This window comes from Microplitis demolitor, chromosome 4 (genome assembly GCF_026212275.2).
Source record: "Microplitis demolitor isolate Queensland-Clemson2020A chromosome 4, iyMicDemo2.1a, whole genome shotgun sequence".
In the NCBI taxonomy this organism is placed as follows: Eukaryota; Metazoa; Arthropoda; class Insecta; order Hymenoptera; family Braconidae; genus Microplitis; species Microplitis demolitor.
This window is the reverse complement of record NC_068548.1, coordinates 12,898,559-12,920,842: the sequence shown is the minus strand read 5'-3', so window position 1 is coordinate 12,920,842 and position 22,284 is coordinate 12,898,559. Positions and strand designations below refer to the sequence as shown.

The window sequence follows — 22,284 nt, the reverse complement described above, 5'->3', positions numbered from 1 at the left end:
GAATTTATCCCAATTTTTTTCTTTGAATAAAAAAAACTAACTCGGTTCAAGTGAGACATAAAATAAAAAAAAAACACAAAAAAATCTCTTACAAATATACTATTATATTTTAAAATTGTTTTCAATATAAATCCTACTTTTGTTTTCTCTTTGAATTCGATTTCATTTAAAAATTAAATGAGCCAATCAAAATTGTCGTTATAAAAATTTTTTTAACGCTATTTTTAGCAGGGCAAACTTCCTGGCTCTAATGATCATATATGATCTTATATGGTCTGTATATCGGTTAAAAACTTCTACTGTATCTTCATACATGTTCATACACTAACGCAAAAAATCAAAGGAACAAAAAAATTTTATAAATTATTTAGTGATTTTTGGAAGGTTGTGATTTTGTGAAAAATAAACGTATCGAGATTAAAAAAAAAGCATCTTATAGCTTGAAATCTCTAGTTTCGATGCATTTTTGTTAACAATTTTTTAAGAGCTGCGGCTATTGCGCAAACATAAGAAATACCGCAAGACAAAAAATTTCTAAATTTTTTTTGTTTCCGAAGAGCCCACGGACCGTGGAAAAACTATTTTAACTAAACCAATGCATAGGTCGTTTAACAAATTTATTCAGCGTCAATTTGGCTTTTTTTTAACCTCGTAGAACGATTTGTCGAAGAGATATCAGCCTTCAAACAAAAAATGATCTTTTTGGCTTTGACCATCGATATTTCAGGTACCAATGATCGCACAGTAAATTTAAGGACGGCGTTAAAAACTTGAATCAATTCCATGCAAGACCGCTTCATTAGCAGTAAGTACAAAAAAGGGACTTTAAAAAAAAAACATCAACCACTACTCTATAAATATAGATGAAAAGACTAATGTTGCCAGAGACTTTTTTAGCTTAATGTACCCCCAATAACCCTGTCAGTTTTCAAATTGTACTATCGAACCATTTTTTGGGAATGATCGATCATATTCTTGCTAAACATTCAAAGGAACAAGTTTTGTTCTTGTAATTGTGTATTCATAATCAAAATAAAAAAATATTTTTTTTCGTTTTTTTCAAATTTTTGCGTTGGTTACTCAGCGAATGCAAGGAAATTTGAAAAAAAAAAATTCCCAAAAAATGGCATAGCCGAATTAATATGGGAATTCTGCCCCCATGGCTTTTTTGACTCATACTTAGGGGGTCGATCTGTTGTCGAATGAAAATGATTCGACTTAATTTTTAGCTCTTTAAATCAAACGGTTTTCGAGAATTTCAAAAAAACTTGTTTTTTCGAAATTACTTTTATTTTTATAGTAAAATTTGAAATTGATCAATAATGATTTTTTTCCTAATTCTTACGCGTGCAAAAAATGAAAAAATCATATGATCATGATTCTCAAACGGAAAGCCGATTTTTAACGGAGAAAAGGAAATTACAATTTTTCTTTTTAGCCTTTTTGAAATATGTCACTTACCGAAATTCTTCAGAAAATCTCTTTTATACTCCTTTACACTCAGGAATTTTTATAAATTTTTTGAAGTGGTAGAACAATTTAAAAAAAATTAAAAACTCACTATTTTCTTAAAATCTTCCTTTTTAACAAACATTTTTTGTTTTTTATTCAGTTCAAATAAATGCGTATAAATTTTTTTTTTTACTGAAAATATATCTTTGCAGAAGATAAACATAAAGAATCAGTAGCACATAGTAATTAGAAGGGTTATTAATGATTCAAAAGACACTTGAAGGTTTTAAAAAATTTCGGAAAAAATAGTTTTTACGTAATGGTTGTTTAGTAAAATAATAAAAATATTTGAAAAGTATTGTAATTGTGAATTTTAAGTAAAAAAATAATTTTCTACGTATTTCTTGACTAGAAATTTTTAGTTGAGACCTATTGGGCCTTTATCGGGTTGCCCTATAGGGACCCCAAATAGGGATATCACGTAAAGACTTATTGGGACCTTATTAGGCAGTCCCATCTAGGCCCCAATAAGGAAATCTCCAACAGATCCCATTAGGAAACCCCTGTTAAAAAAAATATTAAAATGCGAAAAAAATAGTATATTTGTTATGATACCAAAGAATAAAAGATGAAGAAGCAAAAAATGATATTCGGAGTGTACAGAAAAATAAACAAGTTACCGCTAAAAAAAAAAAAATTTTATTTTTTGCGGCTAAAATGGGATACCCCTTAGGAAAGGTGAACATTTTTTTTTTATTTTAACGTCGGGTTTTCCCACTTAGGCCCCGCTTAGGATTCAGTTAGAAAGTACTGAACATAAATTATTTCATCTTCGTTTGGGATTTCTTAATTAGGTTTTGTTTGGGCCCTCATAAGGATTTTCCTATTGGGAATGCCCCATTGGGACCCAATCAGGTTTAGATACTGGGTGATCCTAAAGTAATTTAAAGTCGTGTTATTTGTACTAAAAGAAAATATAAGTTTCTTAAAATGCAAGATTTTAAGAAACTAATGAGCTTTTAATATTTTTTTGAATTGTTCCACAACTTCAAAAAATTCTAAAAAATTCCTGAGTATAGAGGAGTATGAAAGACATTTTCTGACAAATTTTGGTGAGTGACATATTTCAGCAAGGCTAAAAAAGAAGATTATAATTTTCTTTTCTCCATTAAAAATCGACTTTCCGTTTGAGAACCATGATCATATGATTTTTTTTATTTTTTGGACTCGTAAGAATTAGGAAAAAAATCATCATTGATAAATTCCGAATTTTACTATGAAAATATAAATAAATTCGAAAAAACAGGTTTTTTTGAAATTCTCGAATACCGTTTGAGCTAAAGAGCTAAAAATTGAGGTGAATTATTTTTATTCGACACAAAATTGACCCCCTAAGCATGAGCCGAAAAAGCCGTGGGGGCAGAATTCCCATATTAATCCAGCTATACCCTTCAAAAAAAAATTTAACCTTTTTTTGTTGTGTTCGAAATTAATTTTTTGCAATTTTTCGGAAATTTCTTTTCTTTCGTCATTTCCTTGCATTTAGAAATTTTTTATCTCACGGCATTTCTCGAGTTTGTGCAATAGCCTGAGCTCTTAAAAAATTTTGATAAAAAGTACCGAAACTTGAGATATCAAGCTATAAAATGCTTTTCTTTAAATCTCGATACGATTATTTTTCACAAAGTTACAGCCTTCCAAATATCACAAAAAAAAAATTTATAAAATTTTTCTGTGCCTTTCAATTGTTGCGTAAGTATATATGTTCATATATGTCCGTATATGATAATTTATGATCTTATGTGGACTGAACATCGAGTAAAAATACTTTATGTTGTATCATATATGATCATGTATGATCATATATGACCTTATATGATTTGGGTATGTTAGAAGAAATTTTTTTGCCTTTATATATGGTCGTATATGAACATGTATGACTCCTATATGAACATATATGAATCATATTTGAACATATATGATTCATGTATGATCTTATATGGTCATATCTAATTATATCTAGCCAGATATGAACTTTTTTTTCCTGGGTTGAGTTACATAAATTTTGCATAACCTAAACTATTCCCGAATTTTATAATAAAAATTATATACAATGAGTGTACTGTAATTATATCGAAATATTATACCTGGAAGTATAGTTGAGAGCATTAATAACAAAACAAATACACAACAGAACTTCAAAACTTAACATATCATTGTAAACTTCTCGATGATATTGATGATGAGACTTTATTCGAACTGTGCAATTTAATAATTCTAATCTCATTCTCTAGCTGGATAACTTGCCTAAATAATTTATAAGAAGTTTTACCATGCATTTGTAATGGATAAATATAGGCAGAAAAAATGCTTTACTTAAACAGAAAAAATTCTCAAGACGACCCAAGTTGTTTTGGAGTAAGAAGAAATTATTTTGAGAGATGTATTTTCTAAAGATAATTTTTTTTTCAACCGATATAATTTTCGTTTTCCTAAGCTATACTAATTTGTGTTCTTTCTTTTTTATACTTCTTTTATCTATTTGAGATATACTTGTTGATAGATTTGCAATGTATATCGATTATTATGCTTTCTACTTCTATCATAAATATCTTCGATCAACTATAGTTTTAAATATATTTAATATTGTATGATTAATGATATCTTAAATTTATAATAACTACGTATTACATGTCATAATTCCTTTATGAGATATTTTGTCGCATTTATAGAAAGTATACACAAGGGTATACTTTGTAGTATACTTTAGAACTATACATTATTTTTATGCGGAAATATTATAGTAATGGTTACCATAACATTAATTACCATATATTGAGGTTATCATTCCCATATATTATGGGAACTATTACCATAATATATGGTAACGATTACCATAATATTGTAACGAATGTGAAACTGATCTTTTAAAATATTTTCGTAATTAGAAAACAAATGCCTTCTTCTCTTTTATTTCTAGATACGTGACTCGAGCCAGTTAGACATTTTTTGACAGCATAACAGCATACATCTTGTATTCAATAAACTATATCTTTCTTTACTTTTCTTTTACTGCTGTTAATTATGATGTTATTATTCCTAGTTTAAGTGTCTTATCATTGTAGTAGTGATATTAATTTGTAAGTTATCAGATACTACAATTTTATAGTAATGCTTAAGATCCTATTACAAAAACCATTACCATAGTGGCATAGTAACGATCACCATAATTCTATAGAAACTGTTTCGATACCATTTAGAAATTATAACTATATTTATAGGAATGATTACCATAATATGTATGTGTGCCGTTCCTATAATCTACTTTTCAAAAAAACCAGTTACCGTGTGCTACGGGAACCACTCTCATAAAATATAATTAGTTAATGTAACGGGACCTAAGTCCACCTCCGCCGACCGGAGGCCGTTCCCTCGTCTTTTTAGGCATACACGCATTGCGGGGTGTCCCCATTTATCACCGAGACGACATTCTTAGTCGAAAATCGACCAGAAGTGGACGTTAACCAGAGGTATAATCAAAAATCACCATTGCGCGTGGTATCTAACCACAGCCACCACGAGTCCAACCGCTTTGGGCCAAAACTGCTCCCATTTCAGGAAATAGAGAGATTCTGGTCACAGTGCGCTTGGAAAGGCCCCCCGTGGTATCAAACTCCCAGCTTTGGTCAACATGCTTGCGTAGGATTAGTGGTGGGATGCAAGTTTTCCCCAACCCATACGGGTTTCCTCCACTTATAAACACTAAGGATTTCAGACAAGCCAATATATACATTCACCATCATTTGTCACCTAGTGTTCACTTATCTCCAAGTTTTTTGGGGACGCCATTAGTGTTTAAAGTCATAAAAATGGCGGCGATAGTTCCACTCGGGATCTCGTAAAATATAGTAATTGTTACCATATAGTAATTGTATAGTAAATATAGTAATTGTTACCAATATAGTAATTGTTACCACCTCTCCGTGTATAGTTATTTATCTAAAATTGATTAACATTCCAAATCGATCATAGAAATTAATTTGCCAAAATAAATTGATAACGTAAGCCAGGTACATTCAAATTATTTTTTTTCTAATTCATATCTATTCACTAAAATTTTTCTCATGAATTACTATTTTGAGAGCTACTTGTGGTGCTTCTAAGAATTTTGGTATTTACTGTAGGGTAAACTCTATTCTTTTGTTAGAAATGTTAAACGTGTCTTTGGGGTAATTTTTTGAAAGAGTATCTACTTCTGGGAGGGTAGTATATGGCGTGGCAAAGAATCACAAAACAGTTTCAGACAAGGGTGAAGTTGATTGATTCGTTAATTATTTGAATTGTCAAGCTCTTAAAATCAATCAGAACACTATTTTTTTAAGAGCTTGATATGAAAATGGAATTAACTAGAAAATTATGTGAAAGTTAGAAAAAATTTAATCAATGATAATTTGATACTGTCGACTTCTGGTGGTGCTAAAAAAAAAAAAAAAAAAAAAAGAAAATAATGTTGTTATTCGACATACCTTAATATACACGGAAAATAAAAAATGTTATTTTCTTAACATGCATCAGTAAAAATCCCATCAATTACGTCAGTGAAGCTGTATTCATTTTATAATCATTGTATTTGAACAATATATTAGTGAATTTTCACTAATAAATTCAGTGCTATAATTTTCACCAGCAAATTAATGATTCTCACTAATGAACCAGCGATATTTTCATAATTTCTAGAAGTGAAGCTGTTATTCACTTCTTAATTTGTGAATATCACAATTTTACTAGTTAAAGTCCACTAATTAATTTGATGCTACAATTTTCCCTAGCAAATTAATGATTTTCACTAATAAAGTAGTGAAATTGTCAAACACCCTAGTCATGTTTGGGCATGTCTTATCACGCTTAATCATACGTAGTTACTTACAATCTCTGCCTGAACGTTCATGATTGATGGAAGAGTATTTGCATTATTAATACACGGTCATGCATGATCATGAATGGTACCGCATGATCATTCGTGACTTTCTGTCTTTTGTATTTAATTTCAAATGACTTCTAGCGTTGATCATAAATACTCATATATACACTTGATCATGTACGAACTTGCATGGGTGTAAGCCGCTGTTCACGTCAGTATTTATTTCATTGACTTTTGTGAAAAACTAATAATCAAATATTTACTAGATATAAATATAATTATGGTGCTATTTTTAACAATTTTAATGAAAAAATTTCAAAAAAACAAAAAAATTGAAGTACAGAATAATAATATATTTATACGAAGAGTACATCAATCATTACATCACGGTTTATTTATTTATTCATCAGTTATTCTTTGTTATCATAATGAATATACTATTTACACTTGCACGACCGCATGCGTAGATCGGCGCAGTGGATAGCATCAAAGACTTTGAATCGGAAGGATCCAGGTTCGAGCCCAGCAGTTACCGGGATTTTTTCATCAATCAGAATCATGTATACTACCTCTAAGTAATGAATCTAAAACATTAGATCACATTTTAGATCTAATTAAAAGTGTCTTATTTTTTTCGCAATATAATATTTTTTTTTCACCGATAAAATCAGTGGATTCTCATATTTACTTTTCAATTTAGTGGATTCTTATATTCACTTAGCAATTCAGTGGATTCCCATATTCACTTATCAAACCAGTGAATTCTAATATTCACATGTTCATATAGTGAATATTCACTAATTATGCGTAGTACGATTGTAGCATTAACAAAAAGTGAATATGCACTTGAAATTAGTGAAAAATCACTAATTCATGTTTAGAGAGAACAATGTACTTAAATTGTCAAAACTTTTCATCTGATGTGATTTTGTTGTATATTATAAGGTACCCGGGAAAAAATGATTAGACCTGACCATGCCTGTTCATGTCTGAGGTGTTGAATACGCTCAGGCATGATCATACCTGTCCATGCCTGTTCATGTCTGAAGCGTTAAATACGCTCAGGCCTGATCATACCTGTCCATGCAGACGTCAATGTCTGATCAAGCCTGATGTATGGGATTAAATTTAAAATCTTAGTTATAATTAAATAAAACTACCTTAGTTATAATTACATATAGCTAACGTAGTTATGATTATATATAAATGATATAGAATTTCATATAATTATTAATCAATAATTAATAAACCAGATATCAAATTTTGTTGACTAAAAATCTATCATGTATAAGATATAATATTTTGTTGACCAAGAATCTATAACGTATGAGATTTTTATAACTTGAAGTTCATAAGAAACTAACTTTTCAAGTCAATCTCTTAGGTCAACGGGTAGCAGGTTAAACTTTCGAGCGCAAGGTCCACGGTTCAAATCCTGCACACGCCCGAATTTTTTTATTTTTATAGAAATAATTATATATAATTCTATAATATAGTTATCCATAATTATATATAATTATCTAGGGCCATTTTTTATTTATAATTTTTTTACCCCGATGGGCCTGAACAGACATGAACATACATGATCAGACCTGAATATGTCTGGCCAGGCCTGGTTAGGCATGGTCATTTTTCATGTCTGATCAGGCCTGAAGACTCATGCCTGTTCATGTCTGATCAGGTCTGATCATTTTTTCCCGAGTATACGGTTTAAATATATGAGTGATCTGTAAAAATATACATTTGCTTAAAATAGAAAAGTACAGAGTAAGCATATAGTTTTTAAAACTTCCAATAGTAAAAATTATTATCTGGAATTGTATAGTTTTATTAGCAGTATGATATTTTTTAGACCGACTAAAGTAAAAAATTAAAACTTATACCATACACTTGAAAGTTTCAAACAATAAAAATCTCCAAGTCGATGTATATAATCTCACAGCCGATCGTTATTTTATCTTATGCAACCAAATTAATAATTTTTTTTAAGTCCTTATTTTTAATATTTCAAATAATAAAAATATATTTTCAACTTTCCGCCAAGAAAATAGTAAAATTTTAAAAATTTGGATTATTATTTTTTTAACCACGATTTTCAAAAATCGAGTTTTCATCAGATGTCGACGTTTTGAGGTCCTACACGGAGAAAAAAAAACAGTAACCATTGCTGCGCTGAATACTAATGCGGTCAGTATAGTATACAAAATAACGAAATTTCTTTCAAAACCTTAAGAATTACTCTAACGGAAGCAATGGTTAGTGTCTCCGACTGCAGTCAGTAGTATTGAGCACATTGCGGGGATAGCAGTAGTAGTTACTATACAATCATCGATTGTTTACCTCTTGGAAAGTAACTATCACTCTTTATACTCGTCTCTTTGCGGTACAACAGAGTTATGAGTAGTTAATACTTCACTTTTGTGACTAATGCCGGGCGCAGTAACCAGTCATGTCACGAATCACAATCACACTGCGCAGGCTTCACAATCGCACGGCGCATGCTTCACAAGGAAATAATATAAAATTAAATTAAAAAGTTATTGACAGTGTGAGGTTATGTTGTACTTGTTTTTTGACACTTATTCATTTTAATTGTTCAATTATGAAAATAAGAAACATACTTATAAGTTTGTGATATATTTCTTATTTTTGCAACATAACCTAATTTTTTTTTTTAGTTTTTTTAAACTTTTTCAAAAATGGTTCCATCGATCGATTCCAAAATCTGATCAGCTCTAGAACTTAATAAAACGCGTTGATTGCCACCTCAATTGTCTCAATCGGTTAATTCGTTCGAGAGATATCGTTGAAGAAAAAAACGGTAAAAAACATTTGTTTTCGAAAATAATGACATACAAAAATATTTTAAAGCTCGAAAATGTATTCATACCAATGATTTCGAGCTTCTTGAGCTCGAAAACAGCGGGACGTTTTGGGGCTGGTCCGCAGAGTCAACCAATAGACAAATTTTTTTTCCGATAGTAACGTTTCGTATTTATTTTTTTTTCTGTTTTATATTTGTTTATTTTGAACTATTTATATCCGGCTTTTACCGTTGCTCTTGTAGTATAAGGTAACATTCGGGCTTCTGATTTCATCCCCTTCCTCTCCGTTCTACGATTGTCTGTTTTCTCATCGTCGTGCGTCTAATTGATTGCATGCTTTTCGGTATTATGAATAACTGATTTAGTCGGTACAGTATAGTTGTTCGAATTTTTTAGTGAAAAATTATCAGAAAAATTTCAGCAGACTCATGAACTCGAACCGACAACCTTTTGCGAACTGAGCTCAGTCCCTGGCACTTAGAGCGCTCTGCCACGGCACGCGTGTGAGAATTGAAAGTTATTTTCGTATTTAAATGAATGGTGGTAGCACATGAAATTTTTCTGCATTAAACAATCAAATTTGCTAAGGCTAATACATACTTTATGACGATTCCCGTTTACATTATTTAATTTGACTGTTGGCTATTATTAAAATATAAAAACAACTCGAGGATCCTGGTAAAGTTTCTAATTTAAAGGACTTTACAAAATAACGTTCTAACAAAATTTATTATTTTTTATACTTTATATTTTCATTATTTGAGACTTTAATTTCTTATTTTGCAAACGACAGATAATTAAACTTTGGCTGGTAATCTTCAAAATTTAATTATTTTAATATTTACTTAGTCTTTTCCATAGTTTTAAATAATTATTTCATCTAAATAAACTGTACATTTGAGCATTCAATTTATAGTTATTATTTTTTCAATATTGAAATCACGATATTACTATCCGAATGAATATTAATTACTAGTCATCATGGTTTATTTATAACAGTTTCTTTTTTCCATGTACATTAAATAAGGAAGATTGTAAATCTATGATGTGAGTATAACCTCATGTGTTAGTTTTATCCAACGGCCGGCGAAATGAGGCATAAAAAAAAACGTATAGAGAGGAAAAGAGCTGCTAATCAGCCCCGGTTTTTAAACGAGACACTATGTCTTACTCAACACCTAAAAACTATTATACTTGATATAATTACGGATGCGGCAAAATGTTCACATTTCAAGACATAGAAGGCTCTTAGGATGGTTACGACCAGACTGTCGAAGAGCGCAATAATATTGTGCGAGTTTTATAAAATTTTATGTCTTATGAGACCTAGTTTGCTTTGTTCAGATTAAAAACTAAGGCCTAATATTGCGTCACGACGAAATTCAAACAGAACTGATAGGTTGCAAGTTCCATTTGCACGAACAAATGCATATTTTAATTCTTTTATTGTAATAAGTTGTTTTTTCGCCGCGACTGCGTAAGCAATTAGCTCTAAAATAAAAACTATTCACCGGATCAGATCGTCCAAACTCTCATGTTAATAAAAGGAAAAATCATAGAAACTGTATACCAAATTTCAAATGAAAATATTAAAAACTATTTAAGTAATAAATGATTAAAGTCAAAATCATGAATTTGTAATCGATTGACCATATCTATAACAAATATTAATATTTTCTAGGGCTCAAAGCTATCTAATAGTTAATTACAGGAACGACACTGTATTGTTACCATAAGTATACGTATTGCAGTTACGATGCGTTTGCGTTTGCGTATCTCGTCGAGCCGAACTGTGGGAACAGCTGGAACTCGGATCGCGGGCTGGTCGAACACCTGAGCTACCAGACAAGAAGCATTGACCAAATTCTCAAGCACAGGAGGACGAGATCATACCCTTACATAATACTGAAGTAATGTCAATAATCATTAAATTCAGTGTCTTAAAACACGATGGTCAGTAAATTTAAGCCCACGCGGCCCAGTTTGATAAATTAATTTACATTCAAGAACTACAACTAATTACATAATAATAATCAATTGATTTTATTCATTAAAGACTGTAACGGGGTAAAATTAAACTCATTCAAATAATTTAAATTTAAATTGTCTTTAAATTCCCCGCGGTTGGTTAATTATCGAAACCCGATTAACCCCGTGATCTAGTTTATCGACTGGTCCCCAGGAAACGCCAATTTTGGAGGCTCATCCTCCCTCCTTACTTAGGAACTAATAAGAGTGGGAAAATTTACGAAAATAGCCGAGGGGTCTCGGACTTAGATATATTAGTGAGTGCACGAGGTGATTTTTGACAGAGTCGGACGGACCGGCAAGAAGACCAGCTGGAACTGCACGTGAAATACAAAGGTAATTATATAAGCTCTGGAGAAGTTAGAGTGGAACCTTCCTGAAGCTATATTTATATTAATTAGACTGAATTTCTTGTATCCGGCAGGAGGCCGATACAATTTAAGATAGATAACTGATTTGTATTAAATTTTTCACAGATTTAACAAATAAAATAAATTAAAAGGAGAGCTGGGAGAAAAAGAGCAAAGGAACGAGGGAATCGGCAGGAGGGCTGCACGAGACAGACAGGAAAACCAGAACGCCACGGGAAAAAAAGGAGGTAAATAAATTGTCGGCAGTAGCCACAATTTATTAACAATTAATTCTCGTAAATATTAAGAATTCGTTAGTCGTGGGCAGTCGCCATTTTCAAATCGTTCCGGATAAAATAGAATTCTCGGCAGAAGCCAGAATTCTTTTATTAATTAGTTACGCGGTCCGTCAGACAAAATTCTCGGCAGAGAGGCCAGAATTTTGAATTATAAATTTCTAAGATTGAAAAAAATTTCTCGGCGTGGAGCCAGAAATTAGAATAGTTTTAAGTCAAATTTTTATTACAATTTAATCGATAATAATCAATAAGAAAATCAATTACATAAGAATTAATGGGACTGAGAATATATTCCATAACCAAGTGCTGTGAAAAGTGATAAGAAAATATTGAGAAATTAAATAATTAAAAATTGTGTAGAATAAATTGATGTCAGTAAAATTAGTAAAATTTTGTAAAGAAAAAAATCTAAAGTTTAACGCGAAGAAAAAGACACGAAATAGAGAGAGAGACAGACTGAGACGCGCGAATTAGAGAGAGATAGCGTCAGTTACACCAACGTGTACTATCTGTAATAATTAAGTAAAATCAGTGTATATTTTCAAAATTTAACATCTTTTAATTTTCCTTAATCTCGGCAATCACTCTCCAAACTTCTGATCAATTTTATTATTAATAGTAATTTTATATATGCATATGATATTTAGGCTTAAAAACTGAAATACTGGTACTATAATTTTTCAAACATCCATTTATCCTGAATTTTGAATTTTGATAGCTAACACAGCCAAAGTGTTAATTCTACACAAAAAAAAAAAAAAAAAAAAAAAAAAAAAAAAAAAAAAAAACAGTTAAAAAAAAAATTTCTAGACCACTCAATCCTCTGTAAATAGGAAAATGAGCTTTTCTGTGTTAAAATTAAATTCGTGACAATATAATATTAACATTTCATTTTAATGTGGAACTATATAACATAAGATTTTTTATGGTGTATTAAAAAACTAAAATCTTTTTATTAAATAAAAAGATTTCAGTTTTATTGCTAGTGTTATGTCCGATCATCTTCATTTTATATATATACGTAATTTCGAAATCTAAGGTTTAAAACATCTTAATAGAAGATGTTTAGTTCAAAATGTTCTGAGAAAGAACAGAAATAATTTTATTCCGTTCAATTTGATCTTTAAGTTATTGAGCGACACCGTCTATCGTACGGTAATACACTGATTTCCTATACTGGAAACCTAAACAGAGTTGATGTTTTATTTTGCTCTACAATCGGTTGAGGCAGTACGAAGTCTGCCGGGTCAGCTAGTGAATAAATAAATAAATAGTTAGATAAATAGTCGGTTAAGTAGAAGATAAGTTAGATAGAGGACAAAAGAACACGCCTAGGATCAATGCGGGGAGGATGGTGCGCCCCTCGAAGCATTGGGTCCTAAAACAAATAGGAGGAAAATCAAGGCCAAGATGATTTTCTATAGGAAATGCCACGCACGATTGAAATTTTAAAAGCTACAAAAAAAATTAAGTTGATAAGCAAATTAGTAAAACAGAAAGTCTGAGTATGTGTATTAAATTAAAGCAGCGACCAGAGGAAAACTCGTAGAAAAAGAAAAGGGCCACACCACTACCTTAGCTGTTAAGGACATAATACAAACCTGTAATCGAGTAAGTCAAAAATGTATCTTGTTTGTAATTTTTCTTTCAATATATATCTATAACACGAAAAAATTCTTAACGTAAGCTTTTGTTAAAAAATTTTACGAATCCCTGGTCTATTAGTAGCAAGACTAGGGCCGAATATTAATATGTCCGATTTTAAAGTGGGTAGAGTCTCTCGCCTATAATTTGGCATCACTAACACTGTTGGTATATTACAGTCAGAGCTCAAAGCCTGCTTTTACTGTAAATACGATGTAACGATAGGAAGATTGGCTTATATTGAATAATATGAAAAAAAAAAAAAAGAAACGTATTTATTTAACTCACCGTGAGCTGATGAATAATTCATAATAATAGCCAATGGGCACTCATCATCATCCAAAATATATTCTTGACATGTATTTCCATTAATTTTTTCACTAGTTACCTATAAAAATCAAAGAAAATATGAAGTACTTCATCAAAATTTTAGAGATTGCATTATTTCTTCCGATGCATAATTGTTTCTATTGACCATTAATTTTCAAGTTTTTATTTCAAAAACTTACTTTAGTCTTTAATTTTCGATTTTTAATTTAAACTATTTTTGAAAGGCATTAAACATATTTTAATGCTAAAAAATTCGGGTGTTGTGCATCCCTACAGACAATTTCTCTACATTATAACATCTCACAAAATTTTTCTCTACACGACTCAACTCTACAAATAAATTTTTACATCGCAACAACTCTACGGAAGATTATTTTCACATCGTTTCATCTCTACATGAGAACATCTCTCATATTAACGTTTTCTACAGAGATCATCTCTACAGCGATCATTGTTACATAGCGCTAAATTCAAATAAATGAAATTTTGTTTGGTCATTTTATTGATCAAGTAGGTTAACTATATACAAGAAAGAATGAATGAAAGTGAAATGAAAGTATTTAAATATTACAAAAGTAATGAATCATTCCGACAAAAATTTGAAAAATCCAGGAGTTGCTGCTTTTACACTTATGGTCTTAGGTTATTTTTTCGGATGAATTTCGATAAATTTTTTTGTACTAAATTGATTTTCACTTTGATCTATGTATAGTAACAGGTGCCGTATCTTCACTTATTTAAACTTATTTTTCAACAGTACTACAGTTATCTTATTCGTCAATTAATATTTTATTAGAAATAAAAATATAAAGAGAACAAAAATATTAACATTGATAAAATCATAAATTGATCCGAAAAGATAACACAAGATCACCAGTGTAAAAGCAGCAACTCCTGGCTTTTTGAAGTTTGTGTCGGGAAGATTCATAACTTTTGTCATATTTAAAAAATATACTTTCGCTTTCATTCATTTTTTCTTTTATATAGTTAACCCGCTTGATTAATAAAATGTCCAAATGAAAATTCGTCTGTTTGAACTTAGCGCCATGTAAAAATGATTGCTGTAGAGATGATCTAGGTAGAGTTAATCTCCGTAGAGATTTTTAATATGAGAGATGTTCTCATGAAGAGATGGAACAATGTGAAAATAATTTTCTGTAGAGTTGTTGCGATGTAAAAATTTATATGTACAGTTGAGTTGTGTAGGGAAAACCTTTGTGAGATTTTATAATGTAGAGAAATTCTCTGTAGGGATGCACCACACCCAAAAATTTCAATAGCTATTTATAATTTATATTTAAGGTGACCTATTTTTAAAAAAAAATTTTAAATAATTAAAAAATATTGTTATTTTCGCATATCTTATAGAAAATTTCATCAAAAATGATAGTATTCAAAGCTTATTTCAACACTTAAAAATTATAACTGTGTATAACTATGGTTGATCCTGTACAATATTCGATTTAATTAGAAAAAAAAAAATCAATTACATTTAATAGTCGATTGCATGATTATATCCAAAAATGAGCTGTCTCACTCTATCAGTTTAAAAATTATAGATGATGAAAATTTTTTCACACTTCATGAAAAAATTATCTTCAGCTATTTTATCTTGAAATAACTTTTAGACCAAACGTCATACCCTATTTTTGGGAAAAGAATCTTAATCCTTATGTAATAAGCTTTTAATTTTGCGACTTATCTCATCATTTCAACTATTTTTAACTTCCGGCTAAGAAAGTTCAAAATTCTCAAAAAAAAACTGGTTATTGGTTCTGATGTGACTACCAAAAACCGAATTTTAGACAGATCTCGACGTTTTTAGATCCTAAGAAAATATTCTGACTATTTTCATAATGATGACTGAGTGTAAGTTTGTGTGTATGTAAAAATTTTCCAAGTTTTGAATGAACAAACGGATTTAGATGTTTGACGCGGCATCTAAAACGGCTTATCAATTCCTAGATTCTGTGAGAAACGTAGCTTGATCGGTGCAGTACGTTTGGAGTTATTCTAAATACTATATTTTTGAAATAATGTTATTTTCCGATAACTGTTAACATATTTTCTGGATTGATTTTAAAATCTAATCGGCTCTAAACTTAAAAAAGTTGTATTGAATGCTACCGTAATCATCAAAATTGGATCATTTGTTCAAGAGATATCGTTGATGAAAAGAATTCAAAACATATTTTTTCCTAATAAAATCTCAACCATCGGACTGAGAGGCTTCGAATATTTCTTCAATATTAGAGGCTGAAAAACTGCGCGGAATGCCCCATTAAATATGAAAACCAGTCGATTAGTTCAAAAAATATCCACGAACAAAAATCCAAAAAATAACAGATATCTTTGTTTCTGATTTTTTGCATTTTCGTCGATCAAGGCAACATAATTTTGCAGCTTCTCTAGCTCGAAAAAAACAATATACGCAAGTGTATCTTCGAACGTATTTACAATACGGTTTGAGTACTCCTTGTGCTCGAAAACAGCGAGAAGTTTTGAGGATCACCCGCAGTGTTCACCGTTTTCCAGATTTTTAGAATAATTTAATTGTTGTGTAATTACTGACTGTGAAGTCTACCGCAGTACAGTATTTACATATTAGTGGAAGCAGCTTCCGGGCACTGCGAGTTTAGCTGGTTTCAGCGGCGCCACAAATGCCCTGTGAATTTAGTCTCACCAAAAGGCAGTAAGCCGAAAGCCATTATCTTTTACAAAGCAACAAACTACACTACATTCAACAATCAACTATTAACTTCGCTCTTGAGTCCCTGATTTATTGAACAAACCCCATTCACAAGCGCAACTGCATTAACTTGTTCGAAATTAACCTTAAGCTCTGTCTATTTCATAAAAATACACCTGAATGACCAGTACAACAACCCGAGCTCTGTACTTCACCTTTAATGTTAAGCGTTGTGATAAATAAAGTATCACATATTCTTGTAAATTGCGCCTTAATAATTTCTTAACCGAAACCCGAACAAACTTTCCACATATATTCCTACGTTTGCTCTTCATACCCACATATCGTACATTTTCCCAATATATCTTCCCATTCACCTTATTCCCTAGCCTGAATCTTGTCAAATTTCTTTACCTCTCCTCCTTCCAACCCTTCTCTCTCTCTCTCTCTCTCTCTCTCTCTCTCTCTCTCTCTCTCTCTCTCTCTCTCACAAGGAATGATTCGATATTTGCCAAGAAGGATGAAAACTCCCTCATTCACATTATATCATTGCCTGCTGACATCACCAGAGCCTTAGAGATCAATGTTAATGCAGCTCAATAACATGCTAGTCGCCCATTATCTAATACTGCCAGTTCGTCTCTAGCTTCAGTTGATTTTCGAGTAGGCTGCCTCAATGTAAATTTACTAAGAGCTCATCTCGATGATCTAAGAGTCGTTGTAAACAATAATCAGACCTGTCATATTATTGCCGTCACGAAAACATGGCTTGGCCCTCATATACCCGACTCGTCTATAAGACTCCCAGGCTATAATATCATCAGAAATGATCGTAATACCCATGGGGATGGCATTGCTTTATACTTCCACGAATCTGTAGACTTTAAAGCCGCCCTCATGCCACCTATTACTTGAATCAGTAAACCTGCTACACCGGAATACATTGCTGGCACTGCCTACTTGAAGAGATCATCTCCTATTTTCGTCGCTGTAGTATACAGGCCACCGCATGCGCCTTTTGGGGAACTTGGCAACATTCTTGGCTCTGCCATGGATGGATTTAGCCATAAGGTCATTCTTGGAGACTTCAACGCTGACCAACTATGTAATAGTCCTGATGCTGACTATATTAGGTCTTTCATCCAAACAAACTCACTCAAGCTGGTCAATCATGGAACAACTCACGTCACCAAGACATCTGAGACCTGGCTGGATCTATGTATGGTGGACCTCTTAGATGACATCACTGCCTGGAATAAATCTGATTATCCTATAGGTGCAGGCCATCATATGATCTCTGCCAGTCTTCAAGTCTATCATACTGCACCACGTAGGAAGACCATTCAAACTAGAAAGCTCGACAATCTTGAAAGCAATGATGCCATCACCCAACTCAGTAATGCTAACTTGTTGCAGATCACATCATCGTGCTTGGACATCAGTGAGATAGTCAGTGTTTTCAATCGCACCTTTCTTGAGCATGTGGATGCTTTTGCTCCAACTAGAAATATCACTGACAACTCTCTCAAGCATGCTCCCTGGATCACGGGTGAGCTTCAAGAACTCGAACGACGTTTCAGAACTCTATGCAGGTGCTACCAACGTGACAAACATCTCAACTAACTACATGAATTCAGGACTGCGCGAACCTTATACCGCACACGGCTTCGTGAGACTCGAAATAATTACTACAGCTCGCGTCTTAGCAATTTAAATAGCAGCGCCATGTGGAGAGAGTTGCGCAAGCTCGGACTATTAAAGGAAAACTCAGTCAAGGGTCTGACTGTTGATGCTACTCAACTTTGCCGGACTTTTGCCGATGTATCTAAATCTAGCTGGGAAGCGTGTTCAACAGAGTTGGATGTAACTAAAATAAGCAGTCACCCTGATTTCGACTTCAGTGAAACGTCCACCGAACAAATATGTCGTGCTATACTTGCTGTCACAACTGATGCTGTTGGCTCTGATAGAATTTCGAGGAAAATGCTAACAAAATGCATACCAGGTATCCTTGACTGCGTCACTGTGATCTGCAATAGGTCACTTCGGGATTCAGTTTTCCCAGATCCCTGGAAGAAATCGATAATTGTTCCCATTAATAAGGTTGCATCTCCCTATAGCGCCTCGACTACAGACCCATTGCGCGGCTACCTGTTCTCAGCAAAGTAGTGGAAAAAATCGTCTTTCACCAAATTGTCAGGTATTTGAATGCTCATGATCTTCTTGACCCGATGCAGTGTGGATTCCGGGCTGGGCACAGTACTCAAACTGCGCTAATTAAGCTGTTGAATGATGTTCGACTGAATATGGATAAGCGAATGGTCACATTACTTCTGCTGTTTGACTTCTCCAAGGCATTCGACACGGTTGACCATGTCCTTCTAACCCGTAAACTAATCAAAGTAGGCTTCTCATCGAATGCGGCTTGCTGGGTGACTTCCCATCTAACTGGCCGTTCAATTGCTGTAAAGGATCCAGATGGCAATATGACTGACTGGATACGCACTGACCTGAGAGTTCCTCAAGGCTCCATCCTAGGCCCACTCCTATTCTCGCTGTTTATCGACGACATTGGCACGAGTATCAAGTTCTGTAAATGCATGCTATATGCCGACGACCTGCAAATTTATATTGCCTGTCCCCCACATGAGCTGGCGGACTATGATCGTTTGGTCAATGAAGACATATCTCGCATATATGCGTGGGCCGCTGCAAATCGCCTGAAACTCAACCTCGCCAAAACCAAGGCTATCGTACTGGGCTCTACCCCGTACATTAACATGTTGAATCAGACTGGAATTGAACTCGGCTGCGATGGTGTTGACATTCCGCTGGTATCTTGTCAGAAACCTGCTAGTCTACCTTGATTCCAAACTAACGTTTGAAGAACATGTCATGCATATAGCTTCTAAAATTAATTCCACTCTATACCATCTATATAGTCTACGTGGCTATACTGAAGTGCTTTCTCGTAAAACATTGGTCAATGCGTTGATATTGCCTCATATCAACTACTGCCCGTCGGTGCTGCAGGGTATCGCAGTGGCTTTGGACATCAGTCTGGTACATGTTTGGACTGCCGTGGGACTCTCTCATCTCGGGAGCCAGACTGGAACTTGGGTGGCTAACGATCAGCAAGGCTAGGGCACGTGCAATCATCATAATCACTCGTAAATCGCTACTGGAGTGTACTCCCTCATACCTGGCGAAACTTCTTGCCATATATACTGCACCAAGATCGCTGCATAAACAGTCTTCGACGATGAATCTCGTCGTACCGAATCATCGGACTAAGACTTATAGAAGTGCCTTTGCAATTGCGGCACCATACCTCTAGAATAGCCTACCAGATGCTCTTAAACTCATTACAAGCACTGATGTTTTCAAGGCGGAGCTCAACAAATGGCTGCTTACCTGTGATGATAACTGGGCGACTGAACTCTACAGTTGATTTATAAATTATACTGGCATAATCTAGTGCATTAAATGATATATTTGAATGTTTTTATACTCGTTATCCAAATAATAAGTTTTATATTTTAATTTTTTGCTAATTACACAATTTACCTTAAACCAAATTACAACTTTATATTATGGTTTGCTTATATTCATATTTTGTATTCTACATTTTTTTGTTCAACTACCACTGAACAATAAAATATCTATTACAACTTTATATTATGGTTTGCTTATATTCATATTTTGTATTCTACATTTTTTTGTTCAACTACCACTGAACAATAAAATATCTATCTAATCTATCTAATCACTCTCTCTCTCTGCTCTAAACTGCTTCGTTGACTCTCAGTACTGATTCAGTTTTTTCATCGCCTTTAAATTCACCAATAATGTCACGTTTACCTACAGATTGGTCGAAAAAATCGTTGGATGAAAAAATAACAGCCCTGATGGAAAACTTTGTTAGTTCAGAGGTGGCAACAAATCAGAAACTTGAGAAATTGAGCAATAAATTGAGTGATTTGAAAGTTTCACAGGTTGCTACTGCTAATAAGTTGACGTCGTTAGCAGCTATTATTCAGACTAACACGGAGTTTATCTCCAACCTCACTTCGGATATTGCACAGTTAAAAGAGGTGAGGAAAACAGACCTCAATTCAGTCTATGAAAGACTGTCAGACATTGAAAAAACAGCGACTGTCTTCTGTTTCTTCTGAAATTCTAGTAAACACCTCTGAGCTAGTGATCTCAGGTGTTACTGATTCAGTAGTTAACAAATTATCACTTCAGAAATTCCGTCTGCTGTTCTTAATGCTTTAGAGTTACCAAATTTGGTCAGTGATGTTCTGAGTACTCGTACATTTGAAAATGAAAATATATCTAGGCAGGATAAGACTGACTGTCATTCTTATCTTGTTGACTTGAAGTCATCTCGAGTACGTGACTTTATTATTTCTTCGAAACGTAAGTCAAAAAGTCTACTGGCTAAAACTGTGTTTTCGGCTTGTGTTGATAAAAATTGCAAAGGTACTATTTATGTTAATAAGTTTCTACGGCCGGAGGTACATAAGCTACTACTTAAAACAAAAGAGAAAGCTAAACTAAAAAAATGTAAGTATGTTTGGGTGACAAGCGGTCAGATTTACGTGAAGAAGGATGATGGTTCTGAAAAATTTAGAATAAACTGTTCCTCTGATCTTGCTAAGCTCGATTAACAGTTAATTAATTCAACTAATAACTCAACTGGAAAAATTACTTCATCATTAAATGTATTAGTTTAGATATAAATAGGCTTATTGGTCATACTGCTCAAGTCTTGAATTTAATTTATGATACTAAACCTGACATTATTAACCTTGTTGAGACCTGGTTGAAACCTTTGCACGAAAACAGTATATTTTCGTTGAATGGCTACAATATTGTCCGAAGAGAGGATCGAATCCTAAAAAACTCAGATACTGGTCGTTACATCCAAGGAGGTGGAGTGGCCTGTCTTGTCCATGAGTCCTTACAAATCAAGGTTTTGCATATTTCTACTTCTGATCATTTAAACCGACCAGAGTATTTGATAGTTGATGTCACTCCATTCTCTGGTTCTCACCTTTTATTATCCTGCATTTATAGAAGACCCAAAGGACTATTCCTCAACGAATTTTTTGACATCTATTCAAAACTTGCTCCAAATTTCAATAATATTATCATAGCTAACGATTTAAATTGTAATTTATTGGATGACAGCTACACTGCAAGACACTTGGAAGACTTTATTTTAGAATCGTCATTGTTCTGTGTGCCTTTTGGTGCTACTTTCCATAAAAATAATCATGATTCTTGGTTGGATGTCATTTTGTTAGACAGTGATAGTAAATTAGTTTCATTTTCTAAATCTCATTTTCCGTTCATTGATGGCCATGATTATTTATTTTGTGAGTACAAGTTAAATTGCTCAAAACCAGCGTCGAAGAAAATTACTTATAGAAATTTGAGAAATTGTGATCGTCAAGTCCTCTCAAGTACTTTGATGAATTCTCTAAGAATTGAAAATAGTGTACTAGAGAACTCAGATCCTAATGAATTACTGAATATCTTCAAGTCTGTTGTTCTATTTTCTTTGGATTTAGTTGCATCAGAAATCACGAAGAAGTTAGTTCGTCATAGTAATCTCTGGTTTACAAAGGAATTAAAAGTAAAGTGTAAAGAGCGTGACGAGATTTACAAGAAACCGAGAAGAAATCAGGATCCAAATCTGCTTGCTCTTTTTAAAATGAAAAGAAAAAATCTAAAAGCC

General features: G+C 32.9%; 1 protein-coding gene across 4 annotated transcripts in view; it reads right to left on the bottom strand.

The window, feature by feature from the left end:
• LOC103571974 (afadin) overlaps nucleotides 1–22,284 on the bottom strand; it is a 194,357-nt gene that overhangs the window by 101,475 nt on the left and 70,598 nt on the right. For all 4 annotated transcript variants that reach the window (XM_053738752.1, XM_053738754.1, XM_053738755.1 and 1 more), the window contains exon 6: nucleotides 13,808–13,907. In XM_053738752.1, the coding sequence (XP_053594727.1) occupies nucleotides 13,808–13,907 (100 nt within the window). The remainder of the gene's footprint in view (nucleotides 1–13,807; nucleotides 13,908–22,284) is intronic.